The 21344-nt window shown below is 43.9% G+C and overlaps 1 protein-coding gene across 3 annotated transcripts in view; it reads left to right on the plus strand.

Annotated features, from left to right (window-relative positions):
* The window catches only part of STYXL1 (serine/threonine/tyrosine interacting like 1), a 61166-nt gene that overhangs the window by 18905 nt on the left and 20917 nt on the right, over positions 1-21344 (plus strand). For 2 of the 3 annotated variants that reach the window (XM_007186566.3, XM_007186565.3), the window contains exons 3-5: positions 10633-10694; positions 14268-14409; positions 17880-18025. In XM_007186566.3, the coding sequence (XP_007186628.1) occupies positions 10633-10694; positions 14268-14409; positions 17880-18025 (350 nt within the window). The remainder of the gene's footprint in view (positions 1-10632; positions 10695-14267; positions 14410-17879; positions 18026-21344) is intronic. The other variant, XM_028167542.2, reaches the window with a different exon arrangement.

A 21344-nucleotide genomic window follows, 5' to 3' on the forward strand; every position in this document is an offset into this window, starting at 1 on the left:
GGGTTTTGTTTTTTCTACTTTCTCTAGTTCCTTTAGGTTTAAGGTTAGATAGTTTATTTGAGATTTTTCTTGTTTCTTGAGGTAGGATTGTATTGCTATAAACTTCCCTCTTATTACTGTTTTTGCTGCATCCCATAGGTTTTGGATTGTTGTGTTTTCATTGTAATTTGTCTTTAGGTATTTTTTGATTTCCTCTTTGATTTCCTCAGTGATCTCTTGGTTATTTAGTAATGTATTGTTTAGCCTCCATGTGTTTGTGTTTTTTACGTTTTTTTCCCTGTAATTGATTTCTAATCTCATAGTGTTGTGGTCAGAAAAGATGCTTGATATGATTTCAATTTTCTTAAATTTACTGAGGCTTGATTTGTGACCCAAGACGTGATCTATCCTGGAGAATGTTCTGTGTGCACTTGAGAAGAAAGTGTAATCTGCTGTGTTTTGGTTGGAATATCCTATAAATAACAATTAAATCTATCTGGTCTATTGTGTCATTTAAAGCTTGTATTTCCTTATTAATATTCTGTCTGGATGATCTGTCCCTTGGTGTAAGTGAGGTGTTAAAGTCCCCCACTATTATTGTGTTTCTGTCGATTTCTTCTTTTATAGCTGTTAGCAGTTGCTTTATGTATTGAGGTGCTCCTATGTTGGGTGCATATGTATTTATAATTGTTATATCTTCTTCTTGGATTGATCCCTTGATCATCATGTAGTGTCCTTCCTTGTCTCTTGTAACATTCTTTGTTTTAAAGTCTATTTTATCTGATATGAGTATTGCTACTCCAGCTTTCTTTTGATTTCCATTTGCATGGAATATCTTTTTCCCTCCCCTCACTTTCAGTCTGTATGTGTCCCTAGGTCTGAAGCGGGTCTCTTGTAGACAGCATATATATGGGTCTTGTTTCTGTATCCATTCAGCAAGCCTGTGTCTTTTGATTGGAGCATTTAATCCATTCACGTTTAAGGTAATTATCGATATGTATGTTCCTATTACCATTTTCTTAATTGTTTTGGGTTTGTTTTTGTAGGTCCTTTTCTTCTCTTGTGTTTCCCACTTAGAGAAATTCCTTTAGCATTTGTTGTAGAGCTGGTTTGGTGGTGCTGAATTCTCTTAGCTTTTGCTTGTCTGTAAAGCTTTTGATTTCTCTGTCGAATCTGAATGATAGCCTTGCTGGGCAGAGTAATCTTGGTTGTAGGCTCTTCCCTTTCATCACTTTAAATATGTCATGCCACTCCCTTCTGGCTTGTAGAGTTTCTGCTGAGAAATCAGCTGTTAACCTTATGGGAGTTCCCTTGTATGTTATTTGTCATTTTTCCCTTGTTGCTTTCAGTAATTTTTCTTTGTCTTTAATTTTCGTCAATTTGATTACTATGTGTCTGGGCGTGTTTCTCCTTGGGTTTATCCTGCCTGGGACTCTCTGCGCTTCCAGGACTTGGGTGGCTATTTCTTTTCCCATGTTAGGGAAGTTTTCGAGTATAATCTCTTCAAATATTTTCTCTGGTCCTTTCTCCCTCTCTTCTCCTTCTGGGACCCCTATAATGTGAATGTTGTTGCATTTAATGTTGTCCCAGAGGTCTCTTAGGCTGTCTTCATTTCTTTTCATTCTTTTTTCTTTAGTCTGTTCCGCAGCAGTGAATTCCACCATTCTGTCTTCCAGGTCACTTATTCGTTCTTCTGCCTCAGTTATTCTGCTATTGATTCCTTCTAGTGTATTTTTCTTTTCAGTTATTGTATTGTTCATCTCTGTTTGTTCTTCAATTCTTCTAGGTGTTTGTTCTTTAATTCTTCTAGGTCTTTGTTAAACATTTCTTGCATCTTCTCGATCTTTGCCTCCATTATTTTTCCGAGGTCCTGGATCATCTTCACTATCATTATTCTGAATTCTTTTTCTGGAAGGCTGCCTATCTCCACTTCATTTAGTTGTTTTTCTGGGGTTTTATCTTGTTCCTTCATCTGGTACATAGCCCTCTGCCTTTTCATCTTGTCTGTCTTTTTGTGAATGTGGTTTTTGTTCCACAGGCTGCAGGATTGTAGTTCTTCTTGCTTCTGCTGTCTGCCCTCTGGTGGATGAGGCTATCTAAGAGGCTTGTGTAAGGTTCCTGATGGGAGGGACTGGTGGTGGGTAGAGCTGGGTGTTGCTCTGGTGGGCAGAGCTCAGTAAAACTTTAATCCGCTTGTCTGCTGATGGGTGGGGCTGGGTTTCCTCCCTGTTGGTTGTTTGGCCTGAGGTGACCCAACACTGGAGTCTACCTGGGCTCTTTGGTGTGGCTAATGGTGGCCTCTGGGAGGGCTCACGCCAAGGAGTACTTCCCAGAACTTCTGCTGCCAGTGTCCTTGTTCTCACGGTGAGCCACAGGCACCCCCCGCCTCTGCAGGAGACCCTCCAACACTAGCAGGTAGGTCTGGTTCAGTCTCCCCTGGGGTCACTGCTCCTTCCCCTGGGTCCCGAAGCACACACTACTTTGTGTGTGCCCTCCGAGAGTGGAGTCTCTGTTTCCCCCAGTCCTGTCGAAGTCCTGCAGTCAAATCCCACTAGCCTTCAAAGTCTGATTCTCTGGGAATTCCTCCTCCTGTTGCCGGACCCCCAGGTTGGGAAGCCTGACGTGGGGCTCAGAACCTTCACTCCAGTGGGTGGACTTCTGTGGTCTAAGTGTTCTCCAGTTTGTGCGTCACCCACCCGGCAGTTATGGGATTTGATTTTATTGTGATTGCACCCTTCCTGCCGTCTCATTGTGGCTTCTCCTTTTTCTTTGGATGTGGGGTATCTTTTCTGGTGAGTTCCAGTGTCTTCCTGTCGATGATTGTTCAGCAGTTAGTTGTGATTCCGGTGCTCTCGCAAGAGGGAGTGAGAGCACGTCCTTCTACTCTGCCATCTTGAACCAATCTTCTGTATTTGGCTTATAATTCTGCTTTGTGTCAACTCTGTCAGTAAGAGAGTATATATTTGAATTATAATAATAAGGTGGTCTGCCCACCCCCTTGTTAGTGCTGTGTGCAGGGTACATGTGTAGCACCCTGCTTTTGCTCCCAACTCCTCAGAAGTGGCAATTGGGTTTTTGGTCTTTTTGTATCTTGTTGTTCATAATTTTCCCCAACTGGGCATGCATGTGGTTATTTTTAGTCCCTTATAGTTTCTTTGTATTTATTGCTGGAGGAGACTTTTGTCCAGGTGCAAGTACTCCAGCAAAGGGTCCCAGGTTCCAGCCTGTCTCAATGGGACAACCAGGACACAGTACTAGTTTGTGGAGATCCCTGGGAAAGTGTGGATTTTTAATCTAGAATGTACTTGAGTTTCACTAGTCTTTTTTATTGTGTTCATAGGAAGTTGCAGCTGGTCTGCCAGCAGTCATACTGTCTCTCTTATCCTGAGTTTGTTGTGAAATTCTGAAGCCATAGGTAGCTATTATACAAGTGAGATTCTGTATAGTTTGAAGGAATAATCATGTCTCCTCATTCCAGGTTTGCACTTTCCAAATATCACTTAGAGTTCTTTATTCAGTTGAGTAGCCATATAGACACCAACCGTTTTTCTCAAATATGTGACTTAACACTGTCATTTAGGAAGTAGCTGTACCAAAACAGGCCAAAAAGAAACAACCAAAAAAAAGAAATTACTGATGGCTGGTATTTGAGATGAAAATCCTTTCACTACAGAGCCTAGGGGTTGAGTTATTGCAAAATAAAAGCTGAGAGCTGTGAATTTACTACATACATTCGAAATAAGTAGCATACAAAATACAGACTCTGGCATAGAGAAAAGATGTGAAAATCAATTCAATGGATTGAACTTGCACATTTCGTGTTTCATTGCTCAAACTTGCACACACTAATATTCTGCAAAAGATAATTGCAGCAAAGAAAAATGACCTTTTGCAAATAAGGCTAAAAGCATTCCTCCAAAGAGACCAGAGTAAACATGTATATATAGGTATAAAGTGTTACTGTTCAACACATGCTATTTCCAGAAAAAACTACATAGGTTAAAACTATGACAATGTGCAACATCTTAAGCCATTATAACAGCAACAACAGCAAAAATGGATCAAAATCACTGTTTTTATGGTGATTAATGTACCCAAATAAGAAATATTGATCAAAACTCAGGAAGTAAATGCCTAGACTGATACAATGTCAATTGTTGGAAAAACTTTTTGATGACATATTTAAGATCATTTAAAAGTGAAAATGGAGTATCTATGGTTCAGGCATCCAAAATGGATCTGGGTGGCCACTGTGGATGTGGTTTTAGACATGTTCCTACATCACTGAGAACTTGAATTTTCTGAACCGTATAAAACTCACGGATACCACCAGCATTTTCAAAACAGTATCTGCTAGCAGCTGCTAGCTTCAACCTTGTAGTGTCAAAGTCTGAGCCCCCTCTTCCCGCACTGAAACTATGTAATCATCTCAATCCCCAACCAATCCTTGCTTAACAAGCACCCTTACTTCTTGCCAACTCCAATCCTAATTCTTGACAAACAATGTATGTAACCTTGTGAAGTTGTTTTGCCCTTTATAAGCCTCCCCCATTTTGTAATCTGGCGGAACACAATTCAAGTGCTTCTTGAATCCGTGTCTCTTGGGCTGCAGTCCTAACAAAGCCCAAATAAGCACCTTTTTGTTTCAATCAGGTCTCCATTACTCACATTTTGGTTTACGTTTACTTCAATTTAAATGTCTTATCATCTCTAAACATTTTTTTAAGTGCTAAAATTATATAAAGCAGGCAAATTCTTCAAATAATTTGCTATTAAGTATGTCAATATGCTAAACAAGGAACTGAGAATAAGTTAAAGTGAAACAGGAAAAGATAGACATGGGGAAAAACAAGTTGTAGCTGCACAAGGCAATAAAATGCCATCTTGGCCTTCTCATTTCAGTTAAACGCATGAAGCTAACAGATTAGATGTCTGCTGGTTTAGCATACTAACTCCCTTGGATTTGCTAAAATTTATACAACAATCAATAGGTATACATAAAGTCCTAAGGAAAAGAGTACCACTTAAAAATCAACATCGGAAACTATCAAAGCAGTTTTCAAAATAAAAGATTGTCTATTACTGTGAATGAATATAAAATGTAATAGATTTACAGACTAGGAACTAAAGCCTTGTCCAAAGTTTAATTACTTCTCCCTTTAGCTGCTTTTTCAAGGATGTGTAAACTAACCAAAGGATGATTGAAATGTTTGCTGTGATCTTTTTCTTTTCTAAAAAAAGGAGCATAGAAGATAAAAACAAAATCTCCTTCAGTCCCTTAGACTGCCAAGACCTCCTTTGCATTTCTTCTACTAGTTTCTTGTGGAACTGGCTGAGCCCTGTGCAGTCCAGAATCATCACTACCCTCTGACATGTTGTCACTTAGGTCACTTCGATCATGACTGTGGATGCATGCATCTTCATCAGTATCCTGAGACTCATCTATTGACATGGTAGCAGGAGGTGATGCCAGTGTAGTTCTAGACACTGCTCCACATTTTTCTATTGGTGGGAGAAGAAGCAGTGGTGAAACTGGTTCTCCACCTGCTGAGTTTTTACCAGGGAGGTTCTCTGTTGTGTTCTGATCATTTTCCATTTTACAGCGCATAATGTCAGCCTGATGTTAACTATCTGAAATTTCACCCTCTGGGTGAAATTCAGGTTTTATTCAGAGGATGAAGTACCAGTAGATTCCTTTATACTGGCAGCAAAACCAGCAAGACTCTTATCTGCCTCTTCTGCTGCTATTTTCTGAAGGGGAGCCTGTTTTCTTCCCTTTGGAGAGTAATTTTTGGTCTTTTGACTCCTCCTCTTTTAAGTTTTCCTTTGGCTGCAGTGGTGATCGTGGTAAGAGATCCTGTGCACCTGCACTTTCCTAGAGATGCTGCATTTTACTTTAGACTCACTCTGCATGTTGGACTTTTCCTTTTTATTATCTTTTTGGAAATGAGACATTTTTGGGAATTGGCCCCATGTAAAGAAGAAGATCTGTAGAAGGAGTTGTTTTCACCCGAGCAGGCCCCTTCTGAGCAGTCTTGCTGCTTTTTTAACTTGATTTACTTTCCAGAGTTATCATTTTACTTTTTTTTCTCATGCAGGTATTTTTCTTTTTATTCTCCTCTACTTTGCTGTCACCCTTTGGCACTTCCTGACTATTCTGGTAGAAACTTTTTCTTTTTCTTTTTTTGTCATAGGTTTTTCATCATTCACAGGATCATTTATGGAATGGGCTTCAGCTTCTATTTTCTTGTAACTTTTCTTGGTTTTACAGGATTTCTGAATCATTGCCGGTATGCACATCCATGTCTTTAGTCTCTGTTGCTGATTTGCAAGTTTTGGTAGACACTTGGATCATTGAGACATTACTACAAACCTTTTTCTCTTTTAAAACATTCTCTTTTTTCTCCACTTTCAGACCATTATTGATTTTTAAAATATATTGTATCTAACAACCTTGATGTACTCTTCTACTAATTCTAATTGTTTGTGATTCTCTTGGATTTTATGTAAAACAATCATTTATCTGCTTATAACAAAAGTTTTATTTCTTCTGTTTCAATTCTTATACTTATTTTTTTCTCATCTCACTACATTGCTATACCCTTTGCCCTCCAGTACAGTGTTAAAAAGGAACAGTGTGTTATAAAGCAGAAACTAACACACCATTGTAAAGCAATTATACTCCAATAAAGATGTTTAAAAAAAAAAAAAAGGAACAGTGATGATACCAAGTCCAAGCTTGTACTGCTCACTGCACCACAGGCCGATAAATCAAGAGATGATTTGTTGGGGCAAGGAGTAGTGACTTTATTTGGAAAGCCAGCAGACTGAGAAGATAGTGGACTAGTGTCCCAAAGAACCATCCTACTTGAGTTAGAATTCAGGCCCCTTTTATACTAAAAGGGGAGGGCATGTGGCTGGTTATTGCAAACTTCTTAGTGCTGGCCAGACTCCAGAGGGGATAATAATAATAATAATTATTATTAATAATCTTTCTTCTTGCAGCTGTCCACATAGGTCTGCTCACAATGTTCCTGTAAACCTCCAACAAGACAAACGTTATACCTTTTAAAGGTCAAGCCTGGGAGTCAGAACCTTGAGAAAAGGCTATTATATATACTTCATGCTATAGGCAGCATTCCTTTACAAAGGTGTAGAGCCAGCATGACTAAGCAGAGGCAACAGAGCACAAAGGTTAGAGATAAAGGAATAGATCCAATATGGAGTCAGGTTTGTTCTTCTCTGTTACAGTAATAGTGAGCATTTGGTCTTGTTTCTCACTTTATCAATCAGTATGATGTTTACTGTAGATACTGAGTAATTTACCTATCACGTTAAGGAAGTTACCATATATACCTAATGTACTAAGAACTTTTTTCATGACATGAATTGAAAATTTTCTTAATCTGTTAAAATGAACATAGTTTTTCTCCTTTAATATCTTTAAAAATTTATTTATTTATTTATTTATGTTTGGCTGCTTTGGGTCTTTGTTGCTGCACGCAGGCTTTCGCTAGTTGAGGTGAGCGGGGGCTACTCTTCCTTGTGGTGCGTGAGCTTCTCATTGCGGTGGCTTCTCTTGTTGCGGAGCATGGGCTCTAGGCGCGCGGGCTTCAGTAGTTGTGGCACACAGGCTCAGTAGTTGTGGCTCGTGGGCTCTAGAGCTCAGGCTCGGTAGTTGTGGCGCACAGGCTTAGTTGCTCCACGGCATGTGGGATCTTCCCGGACCAGGGCTTGAACCCGTGTCCCCTGCACTGGCAGGCGGATTCTTTTTTTGTTTTTTTTAAAACTTTTTGGCAGGCAGATTCTTAACCACTGCACCACCAGGGAAGTCCCTTCTTTAATATCTTAAAGATTTTCTAGTATGATTTTCTAGTATGACAGAGTTCCTACTAGATCATGTTATATTATTTTTTGTGAACACTGTTAGGTTTAGCTTCATGTTCATTTCAGATTTTCGCATCTGTATTTATGAGTGAAACAAGCTTATAATATACTCTACTCAGTTTCACTTGTTTTTAAGCCATATAGACCATGTCTCTGACTTCCTTTGCTCAAAATTATGATTAAGATTCGCTTATGTTGTGGTATGTAGCTATACTGTCGTTTGTTCATTTTTGTTGTTAAATCATGTTAAAGATAAACAAAGCCAGACACTAGTCAGAGTGGTGAACACAGAGTTTAATCGGTAGTATACTATTGCCCTAGGGAAGAGTCCAGTGTGAATGGAACTCCACCTCAATTTGCACAGAGGCAAGTGGGCCTTTTAAAGGGGGAGTGAGGGAGTAGGGAGGGAGATGAGTGGAACTCAGTCAGGGAAGCGAAAAACTACAAAAAAGGGATGGGAGTTGGACCATGTGAAACCCAAGGGGGTTTGCTAACTGGTGCTTATCCGAGTTAGGTTCTTACCCTCCACAGGGCCCTGGGAGACAGGGGTCCTATCTTCAGGTGTTGGCTGGAATAAACAGTAAGTTCTTTGGAAGCCTTGAGTTTCCTCAGGCAGGCACTTTACTGGGCTGGAGTCAGCCTAGGGATGTGGTCTTGAGCTGTTTCTAAATGTGTCTCATAATACAGGTATCTTCAGATAAAGATATCTTCAGATGTCTGAATTTTTGTAAGTTCTTTATAAATTCTGGATACGATATTTTCTTAGTTATTTGTATTAGGGATATTTTCTCTCAGTCTCTGGCTTGCCCTTTTGCTTTCTTAATGTTGTATTTTTAAATTTTTTATTTATTTATTTTTTGGCTGCATTGGGTCTTTGTTGCTGTGTGCGGGCTTTCTCTAGTTGCGGCGAGCGGGGGCCACTCTTCGCTGTGGTGCACAGGCTTCTCATTGCAGTGGCTTCTCTTGTTGTGGAGTATGGGCTCTAGGCATGTGGGCTTCAGTAGTTGTGGCACGTGGGCTCAGTAGTTGTGGCTCGTGGGCTCTAGAGTGCAGGCTCAGTAGTTGTGGCGGACGGGCTTAGTTGATCTTCCCGGACCAGGGATTGAACCTGTGTCCCCTGCATTGGCAGGCAGATTCTTAACCACTGTGCCACCAGGGAAGTCCCCTCAATGTTGTATTTTAATGAAAAGAGAAGTTTTTAATTTTAATAGGATTAGGTTTATCAATGTTTTCTTTTGTGGTTAGTGCTTGCTTATGTCTTTTAAAAAAAATAGACGTTTTTTAGAGAAGTTTTAGGTTCACAGCAAAATTGAACAGAAAGTACAGAGAGTTCCTATATAACCCCTGACTCCCCCCACACCCCACAGGTACAGCCTCCTCAACTATCAGCATCCCAGACCAGAGTGGTATAGTTGTTACAATTGTTGAACCTACATTGACACATCATTATCCCCTAAAGCCCACAGTTTACATTAAGGTTGATGTATTGATACATTCTGTGGGTTTTGACAAACATATAATGACATATGTCCATCATGATAATATCACACAGAATAGTTTTCCTGACCTAAAAATCCTGTATGTTCTGCCTATCCATCCCTCTCTGTCACTAACCCCTGGCAGCCACTGATCTTTACAGTTTTGCCTTTTCTAGAATGTCATATAGTTGGAATCGGACAGTGTGAAATGAAGCCTTTTCAGATTGGCTTCTGTCACATATATGCATTTAACTTTCCTCCATATCTTTTCATGACTTGATAGCTCTTTTCTTTTCAGTTTCATTAATATTCCATTGTTTGGATGTACCACAGTTTATTTATCCACTCACCTACTTAAGGACATATTGGCTGCTCCCAAGTTTTGGCAGTTATGGAAAAGCTACTATAAGCATCTGTGGTCATACATTTTCCACTCATTTGCGTGAATACCAAGGAGCACAATTGCTGTTAAGAGAATGTTTGGTTTTATTAAAAACTGCCAAACTGTCTTCCAAAATGGCTGTACCGTTTTACATCCCCACCGGCAACAAATGACAGTTCCTGTTGCTCTGCATCCTCACCAGCATTTGGTGTTCTGTGTTTTGAATTTTTGCCATTCTGATAGGCATGTAGTGGTATCTTGTGTTTCAATTTGCATTTCCTTGATGACATATGATGTGCAGCATCTTTCCATATGCTTATTTGCCATTTGTCTTTGGTATGCTGTGTCTGTTCATATCTTTTGCCCATTTTAAAATTGAGTTGATTGTTTTCTTGTATTTTAAGAATCCTTGGTGTATTTTGGATAACAGTCCTTTTTAAGATTTATGCATAACGGTTCTTTTTAGGATTTATGTTCCATGATCCTCCCAACTTAGAGGACATCAATACCACAACTTCTGTCCTCACAGGGGCATTAGAACCTCAACTCCTAGGCTCTAGAGTCTGAATTTGGGTCTAAAATTCCATGGGGCATTTAGTGTGAGGCTACCCTGACTTTGATTTCTCCCCTCCCTGCTTTTTTCAGCCTCAGAGAGAGCGCCCCCTAAATCATAGATGCGGAGTCTCACTGTTCCTTACAGGGGATATGGGTGTGGATATGAGGGGGCAGGGGAGTTATGTGGGCAGCCTAGAATAGGACAACTACACGCTTTGAATTTTAAATTCGCGACAACTGTTGCCTAACTGCCAAACGAATATACGTTAATGCTGATGTAAGTGCTCTAGTTTGGTCATGTGTTCCTTTGCAAGTGCAGTTAGTTATTACTTAAATACTTTTCCTTTTCAGATGTGCGTTCCAAACGGGAGTATGATGAAAGCCATGTGATTACAGCCCATCTCGTGAAGAAGGTATATGGGCAGAGTCAGAATCTGGGGCTACCTTACAGGAGGGTGGGGAGAATGGGAGATTGTGTCCGAGGTCCAGGAGGCAGCAGCTACTACTGGACACTGTGGGCGGCAGAGACAGGACTGCCCTTGTGCGTCCACCATGAGGGTCTCCTACACTGTTTCACACTCCTTAAGGTCTCCCCACTGCCCCCCACGGTCAACAGCTTCATTAAGCAAATGTTGCTTTAATTCCTTGACTTGCCAGGCAATGTTCCAGACCCTGGGGATGCAACAGAATACAAGATGCCCTTAATTCATTCTCCCTGTCTCATGGAGCATCTCTCCTACTCGGGCAACAGACAACAAGCCATAGAAATAGTTAGTATAACCCAGAGACGGAAGCCCCTTCCCTCCCCTCCCTTCCATTTCCATCCTGTCTTCCTATTCCCGGTCCAGCTTTTATAATGACTGGGCCCTGCAGGCAGTCACTGGCCTCGCTCCTGCAGGGAAGCCCTTCCCTCCAGCCCCGTGGGGAGTCTTCTCTCTCTGGTCACTGCTGAGACTGGCAGCCTTCACTTGGGCTCCACCTTGACCCCTCCCATCCTGACCACATTCTCTGCCCTTGACTTCCAGTTCTCCCTTGCTTCCCTGGTTTCTTCTCTGCCTCTTTGGTTCAGCTTCATTTTCTCCTGCTGCCGCCTGAAGAAACCACTACTCTGTTCTTGTATATCTGTCGGTCAGTATACCTTCTTCAGAGACTTCATCCAAGCTTACAGCTTCAGCTGTTCACATGCAGTTAGCCATCCTGTCAATTTTACTTCCAAAATTCTGTCTTGCAATATTTCCCCCTTCCCCCTGTTCCCACTGCCACCGTGCTGCTATGCACTCCACCTCTGGCCCTTTCCCACACAACTTGCCAGGGAGCCTGTGCCCTGCCTCAAGTATTTTTCTGGGATAAGCTTGCTCCTAACACCTCCCTTTCCCCACCCTAGTGTGTCACTATCTGCTTTTTCCTCTCTGGATTTTCAGTTTTACAGCTCCATACTCTAGCTCTTCATCTCCATTTCAGGCCTTCCTTGGTGTTTTGCAGCTGATTCAGAGCCCCTTCATCCTGTATGGCTTTCTGCCTCCAACGCACCTCTCAAATCTGTGTGTTCCTTTGATTCTGGCAGTACCCCCAGCTCTGGAAAAGAGGCATTCCCTCTGCCTCAGCCCCTCAGCCAGGCTGACACCTCACACCTCCCCTGCCCTACTTTCTGGCCAGGAGGTTACAGGCCTGAAGGCCGGAAGGGAACCCCAGCGTCAGCAGGACACACAGCCCCCCCAAGTCGGTGTTCACACACCGGATCTGGTTCCACCTCCCTCTCCAGCCTCATCCGGCATGCTTCCACTCTCCCCTGACACCTCCACAACCTTGTCCTGCCGTGTTTCCTGGGTTCTAAGATGCTCATTTGTCCCTGTATTTTAACACTCCTGAGGTTGGACTATATCCTACAATTGATTTGCACCTTAAAGTGACAAAGTCTTTTCTCCCAAAAGTGAATGTGGCCAACATCTGTTGGTTTTCTGCCTGGCACCTCCACTTTTTTGAGGGGAACTCCTCCTCTTTCTGCTTAAATCATGGGGGTCTAGTGATTCTCCCTAGAATAGGATCCAGACCCTGGCCACGGTGATTGGCCTGGGAAGAAAACAGCAAATCAGAATTGGCATTAGGGAAGGCTGCTCCTTCTACTCTGGTGGTGGAGTTTGGAGGATGGGAGTCTGAGCGTCGCTGGTGGTCGTGACTCAGGCTTCAGGACGAAGTGGTCTGAGAAGGTGAACCCAGTGTGCAGGGGACACAGAGAGCAACAGGGCCCAAGAGGGAGGTCTGGGCTTTAGATCACCAGTTCAGGTCTTCCCAGGACCACTTGCTCCCCGCCCTGCCTGAAGTAGCATTATGTGCCAACACACCTCTCCTTCTGTGTACACTCCTGGTTGCAGATGTTATGACATTGGTGGTGCATCTTACAACCAATGGTCTCTTACAATCTAGGAAATGACAATATGTGTGGTCCCTTGGACACACTGCTCTCTGTGACCCAGGGACGTGTATGCTTTGTTCATCATTGTATCCCAGGTGCTCACTCTGGTCCCTGGCATCTGGTAGGTGCTTGGGACCTATTTGTTAACTAAAAAATGAATGATGGGTATCTGTCCCTTCAGCCTGGAATGCTCCCTCAGCCCTTGTCCATCTGGCAAACTTCCACTTGCCCTCACAGTCTCATCTCAAATGCCTCCTGTCCCATGAGGCCCTTCTGAGTCCTCCAGGCCAACTCAGGCATTTCCCTTTTTGTTTTTTTTCGTATCTCCGTATTTCAGAACCTAGCACAGTGTAAGTGCAAAGTGAGTCCTCAACGAATGTTTTTTAAGTAAAAATGGATGTTCGGCCACAACTGTCCTGTGCTCCCACCTGCTCAAGCCTCTAGGGGCTGTGCTAACCTTTCCCCTTTTGCTCATGCTCTCCTCCATACCCAGAGCCTTCTACCCCCTCATTATCACCTGTCTAAATCCTGCTCATCCTCTGAGCGCCATCTGTCTCCCAATTCTGTTAGACGAATATGATTTCTCTCCTTAGAATCCTGGAGAACGTCCCGGGTCTGTACTTCCAGGGGCCTTACCGCTCTGCCTTGAAGTACAGTAGATGCACACTCGTCCTATCCCACCTGAATGTCCTCTGTCAGGGCCTCTACGACAGTCAGTTCAGGTCACAAGGGACAGAGCCAGGCTCAGTTTCTCCTGAGTAGTGGAGGCTTTCAGGAAGCATTGTGAACAAGTGAAGACTTACCTCTCTGCTGCTACCAGCTGGGCCTTCCCGAGCTCTGGGACAGCCTTTGGAGTCCTGGGCAGTTGTGGTACTGGGAGAGGTCATCACCTCCTTGGCAGAAGGCACCTGTTGTTCCTGCCCTTGTGGTCCAGCATAATGCTGACTCAGCGAGTCCCCAGCTCCTCCTCACGACCTCATTGCTGCTGTTTGCCCATTCCTTCCTTTAACCATATTTATGGCCTACTGTGTGCCAGGCACTGTGCTGGAAGCTCAGGATACATCAGTGGCGATAAAGGGACAAAAGTTCCTGCTCTCTCAGAGCTTCCATTTGAGCTTACAGTCTGCCTCATTATACCTGCTTGCTTATGACTTCTGTCCATTCAAGGCTTCTGCTTACTGCCCTCTTCATGGCAGATTTTGGATTCGGTCCCCAACGCCAACACTCTCCCTCAGACAGGAATGTCATTAGTTAAGGTGGCCACGACTGCTCTCAGAGCACTCATGCCAGGGCACCTAATGGGCTGTGGGCTGGTCAATAGACCACTGTTCTTTGGCCAGGCAGTTATCTCTGGCCCAGTGAGCTGTGCTCAGCTTCCCCCAGGAGGGAATATGGGTGTGGCAGATCCTTGGAATTTAGCAGACTCTCTGGTCCACTCTCAGTGCTTCCGTGCCTGTGTGCAGTCAGGGAGATGGACACCGTCCTGCCTCCGGCTCCTCCCAGTGCTGGTGTACAGGGAATATGGGTTCAGCCGAACCCACCCGCCAATAGCCTTCTTTTGTGGTTTCTTTAGAGGGCAGGTGAATATCTTGTCCCGGAGTCTGTGGATCTGGAGTGTGTGGAATACTGTGTGGTGTATGATAACAGCACCAGCTCCCTGAAGGGAATCCTAAAAGGTGACAGTGGTGATGACAACACTGATGAAGGCGATCAAGGTGGGTTTTTACAGTAACAGCAAGAATATGAGCTAAGTTATTGAGCACTTTGGTCACACGCCAGGAGCTCTGCCTGGGTCACCTCATGCCATCTGCAGAGCAACCCGATGAGGATGGCAATGTCAGGAACTGGGAAGGGTCTTGGATTTTTCCTTCCTTGCAAGATGACAAGTGAGCCTGCCATGGTTTCATGGATGCTGGCAAAAGACATGAGGCTCCTGGGTCAGAGACAAAGGGCTTTATTTCTCAGAGCAATAAAAGTAGCCAGAATGCAGTGGTGGTATTATGGAGAACTCTGAGCTTAGGGGGCCTGAATCTTTTTTAACAAATGGGCAGAAAGCCTGCCCACCCTTGGCTCTAGAGGCAGAAACTGTCTCTATCATCCAAGGCTGTTTGTTATACACATATCCTTGAAAAGCCAGTGCCTTTGTTCAGAGGATATGTAGAAACATGAAAGACCATGGAGAATTATGCCCTAATAGGTAACATCCCCACTTTATTGATGAGGAAATTGGGGTCCAGGAAGGTGAAGTAACTCATTCCCCAGGTGTGGGACCATGGGTATCTATTGCTGTGTAACAAATTACCCCCAAACTCAGTAGTTTAATACCATAAACATTAATTATCTATTCGTTTCTGTGGAATTCAGGAGTAGCTTAGCTGGGAGGTTCTAGCCTGTCCTAAGGTTGTAGTCATGACGTCAGCCAGAACTGCTGTCATGTGAAGGTTTGGCCAGGCCAGGATAATGTGCCTCTGAGATGAGTCACTCACATGGGAATAGCTAGGAGTCCTCAGTTCCTCACTGCATGGACCTCTGCATGGGGCTGCTTAGATGGCCTCATGACAGGGCAGCCGGTGTACCCCAGAGCGAGTGATCCAAGAAAGAGGGAGAGAAAGGGACAGCCATGTACCCTTTATGACCTAGTCTTGGGACTTAAACAGCCACTCTTGCCACATTCTATACATTAGAAGCAAGTCACTGAGTACAGCCTACCCTCAAGGAGAGGGGAATTAAAACTCAACTTTTTTTTAAAAAAATATTTAATTATTTATTTATTTGGTTGCACCATCTTAGTCGTGGCAGGCGGGCTCCTTAGTTGTGGCACGCTTAGTTGTAGCATGCATGTGGGATCTAGTTCCCTGACCAGGGATCAAACCTGGGCCCCTTGCATTGGGAGCACCACCAGGGAAGTCCCTAAACTCAACCTTTTAAAGGGAGGCATTTGAAAGAATTTGTGGAGAGAGTTTTTTTTTTATTCAAACGTAAAGTCACAAAAATTATAATCATCCTCATCAGTTAACTCAGTCCTATGTAATTAATTTTTTTTTCATCTTGATCTTTTGTTAGCACTTTTATGAATTCATCAGTTTTCCATTAGAGTTCTGAAAATGCTTATTCATTCAGTTCAGCAGTATAGTCAGTTACCAGAAACCCGTACTTGTCAGAGTCTTTTCCATGAGTTCCTTGAAGATGAAACCCTTTTATAGGAACAATTTTGCAAAAGCATCAGAGTATACCCAGAACTGTCTGTAAATGACAAAAGACTTAAAAATGACCACGGTTAAAGATTTGATGAAAGTTCATAGTAATGCAATTAACAGGGAAATTTAGTTATTTCTGAGACATACATTTTAAAATAATTACTAGAATTATGACTTATAACATTATACCAGAACATATAAGATTTTTAGGAATTTCATGTAATGTCTGAAACATTTATATTAACACATTTCCATACAAATAACCCAAAGAAAGTTTAGTATTAGTTTTTTTTTTAAAAATTTTTTGAATTTTATTTTATTTATTTTTTTATACAGCAGGTTCTTATTAGTCATCAATTTTATACACATCAGTGTATACATGTCAATCCCAATCGCCCGATTCATCACACCACCATCCCCACCCCCCAACGGCTTTCCCCCCTTGGTGTCCATATGTTTGTTCTCTACATCTGTGTCTCAACTTCTGCCCTGCAAACCAGTTCATGTGTACCATTTTTCTAGGTTTGTGGAGAGAGTTTTTACACCACCACACCTAGTAAGTGGTGGGGCCAGGATTCAAACCTGGGCAGTTTGGCTCTGTCTGGTCTCTTAAGGCCAGGGTAGATGCTGGAGAACAGTGCAGTCACTCCAGCCACACGCTGGAACGTGGTCAGTTCTAATCTGCTTCACTGAGGCTCCACTGCATTCTCCATTCAGCCCCTGCTTTGGGCTGACCACCCCTTGCTGCTGCTTGTGGCTCAGTGACTAATATGTATGGGTGGAGTTCCATGGGTTGGGCATTCACACCAGCGGTCACTGGGTGGCGCTAGGTTTCCACCTTTAATAAAACCAGTCTTCTCAGGAGGTCCTTAGCCGGGAAATTGTCCCCTCCTCCCTAAGCTCATCCTGTTGGGCTCTAGTCTGCAATCCTAGGATTGTCGGCTGGACCCTGAAATCCTAGGAAATGTTGGTCAGTAAAGACAACACCCTCTACAGTCTATACCTGACCTCACTTTAGTGCTGTGGAGCCCCCATCCTCACTCGGTAAGAAATCACAACCACAGAACAACAAAAACCAAAAACCACACGCATATAATTTGCCCGCTCATAGCAAATTGCACAGTCGGGGGCAGCTGCAGTGGCTGATGGCTTGATGGCCGCAGCATCCTTTGTTTACTCATATGGCAAGCAACATTCTTTGTCCACAGTATATACCAAGAGAAATTAAACATGTGCACACAAAACCTTGCACATGGATGTTCATAGCAGCCTTATTCATAATAGCCACAAAATGGAAACATCCAAATATTCATCAATAGATGAATAGGTAAACAAAAGGTGGAGAGCCACGCAGTGGAATATTATTCAGCTATGAAAAAGGATGGAGTGCTGACACTTGCTGCAACATAGATGAACTTTGAAAACATTATGCTCAGTGAAAGAAACCAGACACAAAATGCCACGTATTGTATAATTCAATTTCTATGAAATGTCCAGAATAGGTCAATCTGTAGAAATTAGATTAATGGTTGCCTAGAGCTGGATGTTTGGAGGGAAATGAGGAATGAAACCCTATAACTGGTACATGATTTCTTTTGGGGGTGATTAAAATGTTCTGAAATTGACTGCAGTGATGGTTACACGACTGTGAATATATTAAAAAACATTAATTTATATACTTTAAATAGATGAATTGTATGGTATATAATATGTGATGTTGTATATATACATACACATTCCCCTCATGTTGAATCATCCTTCCTTGCAACAATATGAAAAAAAAAAATGAAATCTCGGAGTTTACAGAAAAAGATCAGCTTACTTGGTGGTGAATTGCTTTTTAAATTTTAATTGTAACATTCATCTCTATTTATATTTGCTTCAGCTTTCTAGACAATTGGTTTTCAGAATGGAGTGCCTATCCACTGGGCCTTTAGGCAAATGGTGAGCACACAGGGGACATTCATCTTTTTGGTCTCTACTCTTAGGAATTGTGCTTGGAGCTGCCATTGAGTGTGGCAGAACCCTGACTCACCTCACCCGCCACCCCATCCATATCCTGAGAGGAGGCTACGAGAGCTTCTCGGCCATGTACCACTTCTTCCGGACACAGAAGATCATCTGGATGCCGCAGGTAGGGCAGGGTGCTGAGCACAGGCAGGCTTGGATGGGAGCATGGCCTTCCCCTGGGGACCGAGGGGCAGGGAGCAGGGTTGGAGAAAGAGAAGAAGGAGACAGATGACATCGAAAAGATGGAAGAGATGTCAAAGATGGCTTGGGAATGAACCTGGGGCAGCCAGGAGGTCCAGTCCAGTATGATGAATTTATAATCGCCAGGTTCAGGCAAAATCCAGGGCAGTGTTTAATAGATGAAGTTGGTTCAGAGGGCAGGGATCCGGGGCAGGGTGTTCTGGATGGTGGGTCGTAGTCAAAGTCACACGGGCAGGCAGGGCCATCATGATTCGAGGCTGCCTCGCCATCCTTAGCCGTCTGGCCACACAAACCCTGGCTGGGTCCAGAGGATACAGTAAAAAGGGGGAGACAGGGGTTGTAATAAGGTGTGGCCAAGGGATGTACCAGATGTCTGGAGCCCAGAGGAGCACTTACTTCCTGGAGCCAAACCAGAAGGGAATGGGGTGAGGGTAAGGCAAGCACTGGGTGGCAATGATAGGCAGGCAGGGACTGGTCCCTGGGGGCCTTTTATAGTATCTGGTTTCTTGAAGGGTCTGAGTGTAATGGAATGTGAACTTGCAGAGGTTTCATTCTTTTCAGCAATTGCCTTCAACTGTGCTCTCATTCTTGCCCTTTGCAGCATCATGGGCAGATTCCATACTTTCTGGCCGCTTCCGGTTATGGAAAATTTCAGTCTAGTCATATTATAAAACAATGGGGGAAATGTGCCTATGAACTGGAATTTCATGATAGTAAGGAATTATTGTTATATATTTCTTAAGGTTGTGATGACATTATTATGGCTATGTTTTTAAAAATATGAGTCCCTATCTTTTAGAGATACATAGTGAAATATTTATAATTAAAATGATATGATGTCTGGAATTTCCTTCAAAATAATCTGGGGAGGGTTGGGAAGTCAGGGGTATAGATGAAACAAAATGGGCCATTAGTTGATAATGCTTGCAGAAGGGTGATAGATCCAAGGTTTGTTATACTATTCTCTCTACTTTTGTGTGTTTTTGAAGTAATTTTTTGAAAAGGGCGTAAAAACAGTCCAGTACAATCTAGGCTACTTTAACATTCCAATCTCAACTCAAATCTCCTCTCTTCTCATCTTCCAGAGCTGGGCAGCCTTCCATTTGCTGGGGGCTGAGGGCTGGGAGTAGGGAGGGGTGTGGGATAGCTTTATGGACATCTCCTTACGTCCCCTCTTCTGGGTCTGGTCCCTTTGGTGCTGTGGGTCCACTGTGGCCCTGGCTATTTGTCAGTGGTGGGGAAGTGCTGCCTTCTCATTCTGCCCCAGCCAGGTTCTGTGTGCTGCTGCTGGCCTTTGTTGCTGGTTTTCTTGGGGCTGTGTTCAGGGGGCCCCAACTGTTACTGAGCATCCTTCAGAGAGAGCCAGCTGAGAATTCCTGACAGGAGTACTCCCAATGCCCTTCCCTTCCCTTGGTAGCTCATGACCTCCCACCGCGTCCACATTCTTTCACCTGAATCCCAGAATGAGCCACAGGGGAGTGTGACAGTGGGGAAGGAGGCCCCTTCTTGCCTCGCTGGCTTGGCTGCTCCAGTCAGCCTGTGTGAAAAGGTAGGGACCTGTGTCTGGGGTCATACCTGTTCCCAAATGCAGGGTATATATGTCAAGTTCTCCAAAGGCCTTCTTCTCCTTCTTCCACTGAGCTATGATGTTCAGCTCAACAGGTGTACAGCCAGCCTCCCCGTCCTGCCAGGCACTCCTCCTCGCTCCTAGAGGAGCACACTTACTGGCTTTGCAGTGATGGGAGGGAGTCTTTCTGGTCTGCAGACGTCACATGCTGATACCTCACCTTCTTTATTTTTCTTTTAAAGCTTTAGGAAGGTGGAATTGGCATAGGATGAACTGCACCTATTTAAAATGTACAGTTTGGTCAGTTTTGACGTGTATACACCTGAGACTTGTCCTTGCCCCCAGTCTTCTTTAGATTGGGAAGAGGGGTAGGGTGGTGGCTGGTGGTATCTAGCAGGGCCTGGATGGGTGAGTTCTACTCTGCTTGTTCCCTCTTTAGAATGTACGTTCCAAGTATTTGCCACTCCCTACTTTGGGACCTTTGTTACTAATTCAGGGGTAAGAGTGAAAGCCCCCCTCCCTTCCTGTTACGTGTTCTGACACAGTGTAAAGCAGGAGTGTCCCTACTGCTCCCCAAGGAACTCCTGCGAGGGGAGGTGGAGGCACAGAATTTGGGCTCTGAGACTGCCCCTCTCCTTTAGACACAGTGATTTCTAATTTCCCGTTTTATATGTGGCACCCCTTAAATAAGATTTCACTTTGAGCAAAGGGGTTCTGTGACTAGGGCATGTGTGAAGACCACACTAGAGAGAGATGCTGGTGAGCCACCAAGTGCTTTTAAGTCCGGGGAGGGGCACCTGGTTAGATTGCCCTTTAGAAAGATCAACTCTGATTGCAGAGCAGAGCCCAGACCAATGCGGGCAAGGTGGGTCTGGGGAGACCTGCCTGGAGGCAGGGATGAAGAGGAGAGGACAGATTCAAGAAATACTTAGGAAACGGCTTTGATTAGACATGGGGGGGGGGCCTGGGAGAGGGAGGAGTCTAGAATAATGCCACAGTTCAGGTGCGGGTGACAGGTGGCCAGTGGTGTGGCTCATTGAGAAGGGGACACAGGAGGAGGCGGTGATAGTGTCGGGGGAAGGCAGTGGGCTCGGTTTGGGCATGTTAATTTGTGATACCAGTTTCTTTTACATTTGTCAAAATCGTGTCCTCTAGAATTAACGGCAGAGCATGTTTTATCCGTCCCACACCCTCTCCCCCATAGCCGTTACAACCGCAGGAAAGGAAGCTGGGTCGAAAGCATCAGGAAGAGTTGACAGATTTGTGGTGGGTATTGCGTGAGATTTTCCGAATGAAACCAGGAGGATTTCATTTGGCCCCCGGCAAGCTGAGCGTCCTGGGCGGGGTCACCCTGAACCCTGGGGAGTGCTTTGGGTCACATCCGCAAGTAGTGGGCCTGCCTGCATGTAGAAGGGCCGTGTGTCTCACGAACTTGAGGGTTGGCTCAGCGTGGTGTCTGCTCATTGATAAAGGCTTTTGAGGCTAACAGTTTGGGAGGAATGTGGGCTTGTGGTAGGTTCACGTTCACGGTGAGGGGAGGTGTGCTGAAGCCAGAAGGCTCTGAAAGGCTCAAGTGGACAGCAAAATAGCTTGAGGTACTTAACATGTTATTTCTGAGTCAGACTTGGAGCCAGAGGCATTTTAGAGCTGGTTTGACCTTTGAAATTATATAGGT

The sequence above is a fragment of the Balaenoptera acutorostrata genome, chromosome 15 (genome assembly GCF_949987535.1).
Source record: "Balaenoptera acutorostrata chromosome 15, mBalAcu1.1, whole genome shotgun sequence".
In the NCBI taxonomy this organism is placed as follows: domain Eukaryota; kingdom Metazoa; phylum Chordata; class Mammalia; order Artiodactyla; family Balaenopteridae; genus Balaenoptera; species Balaenoptera acutorostrata.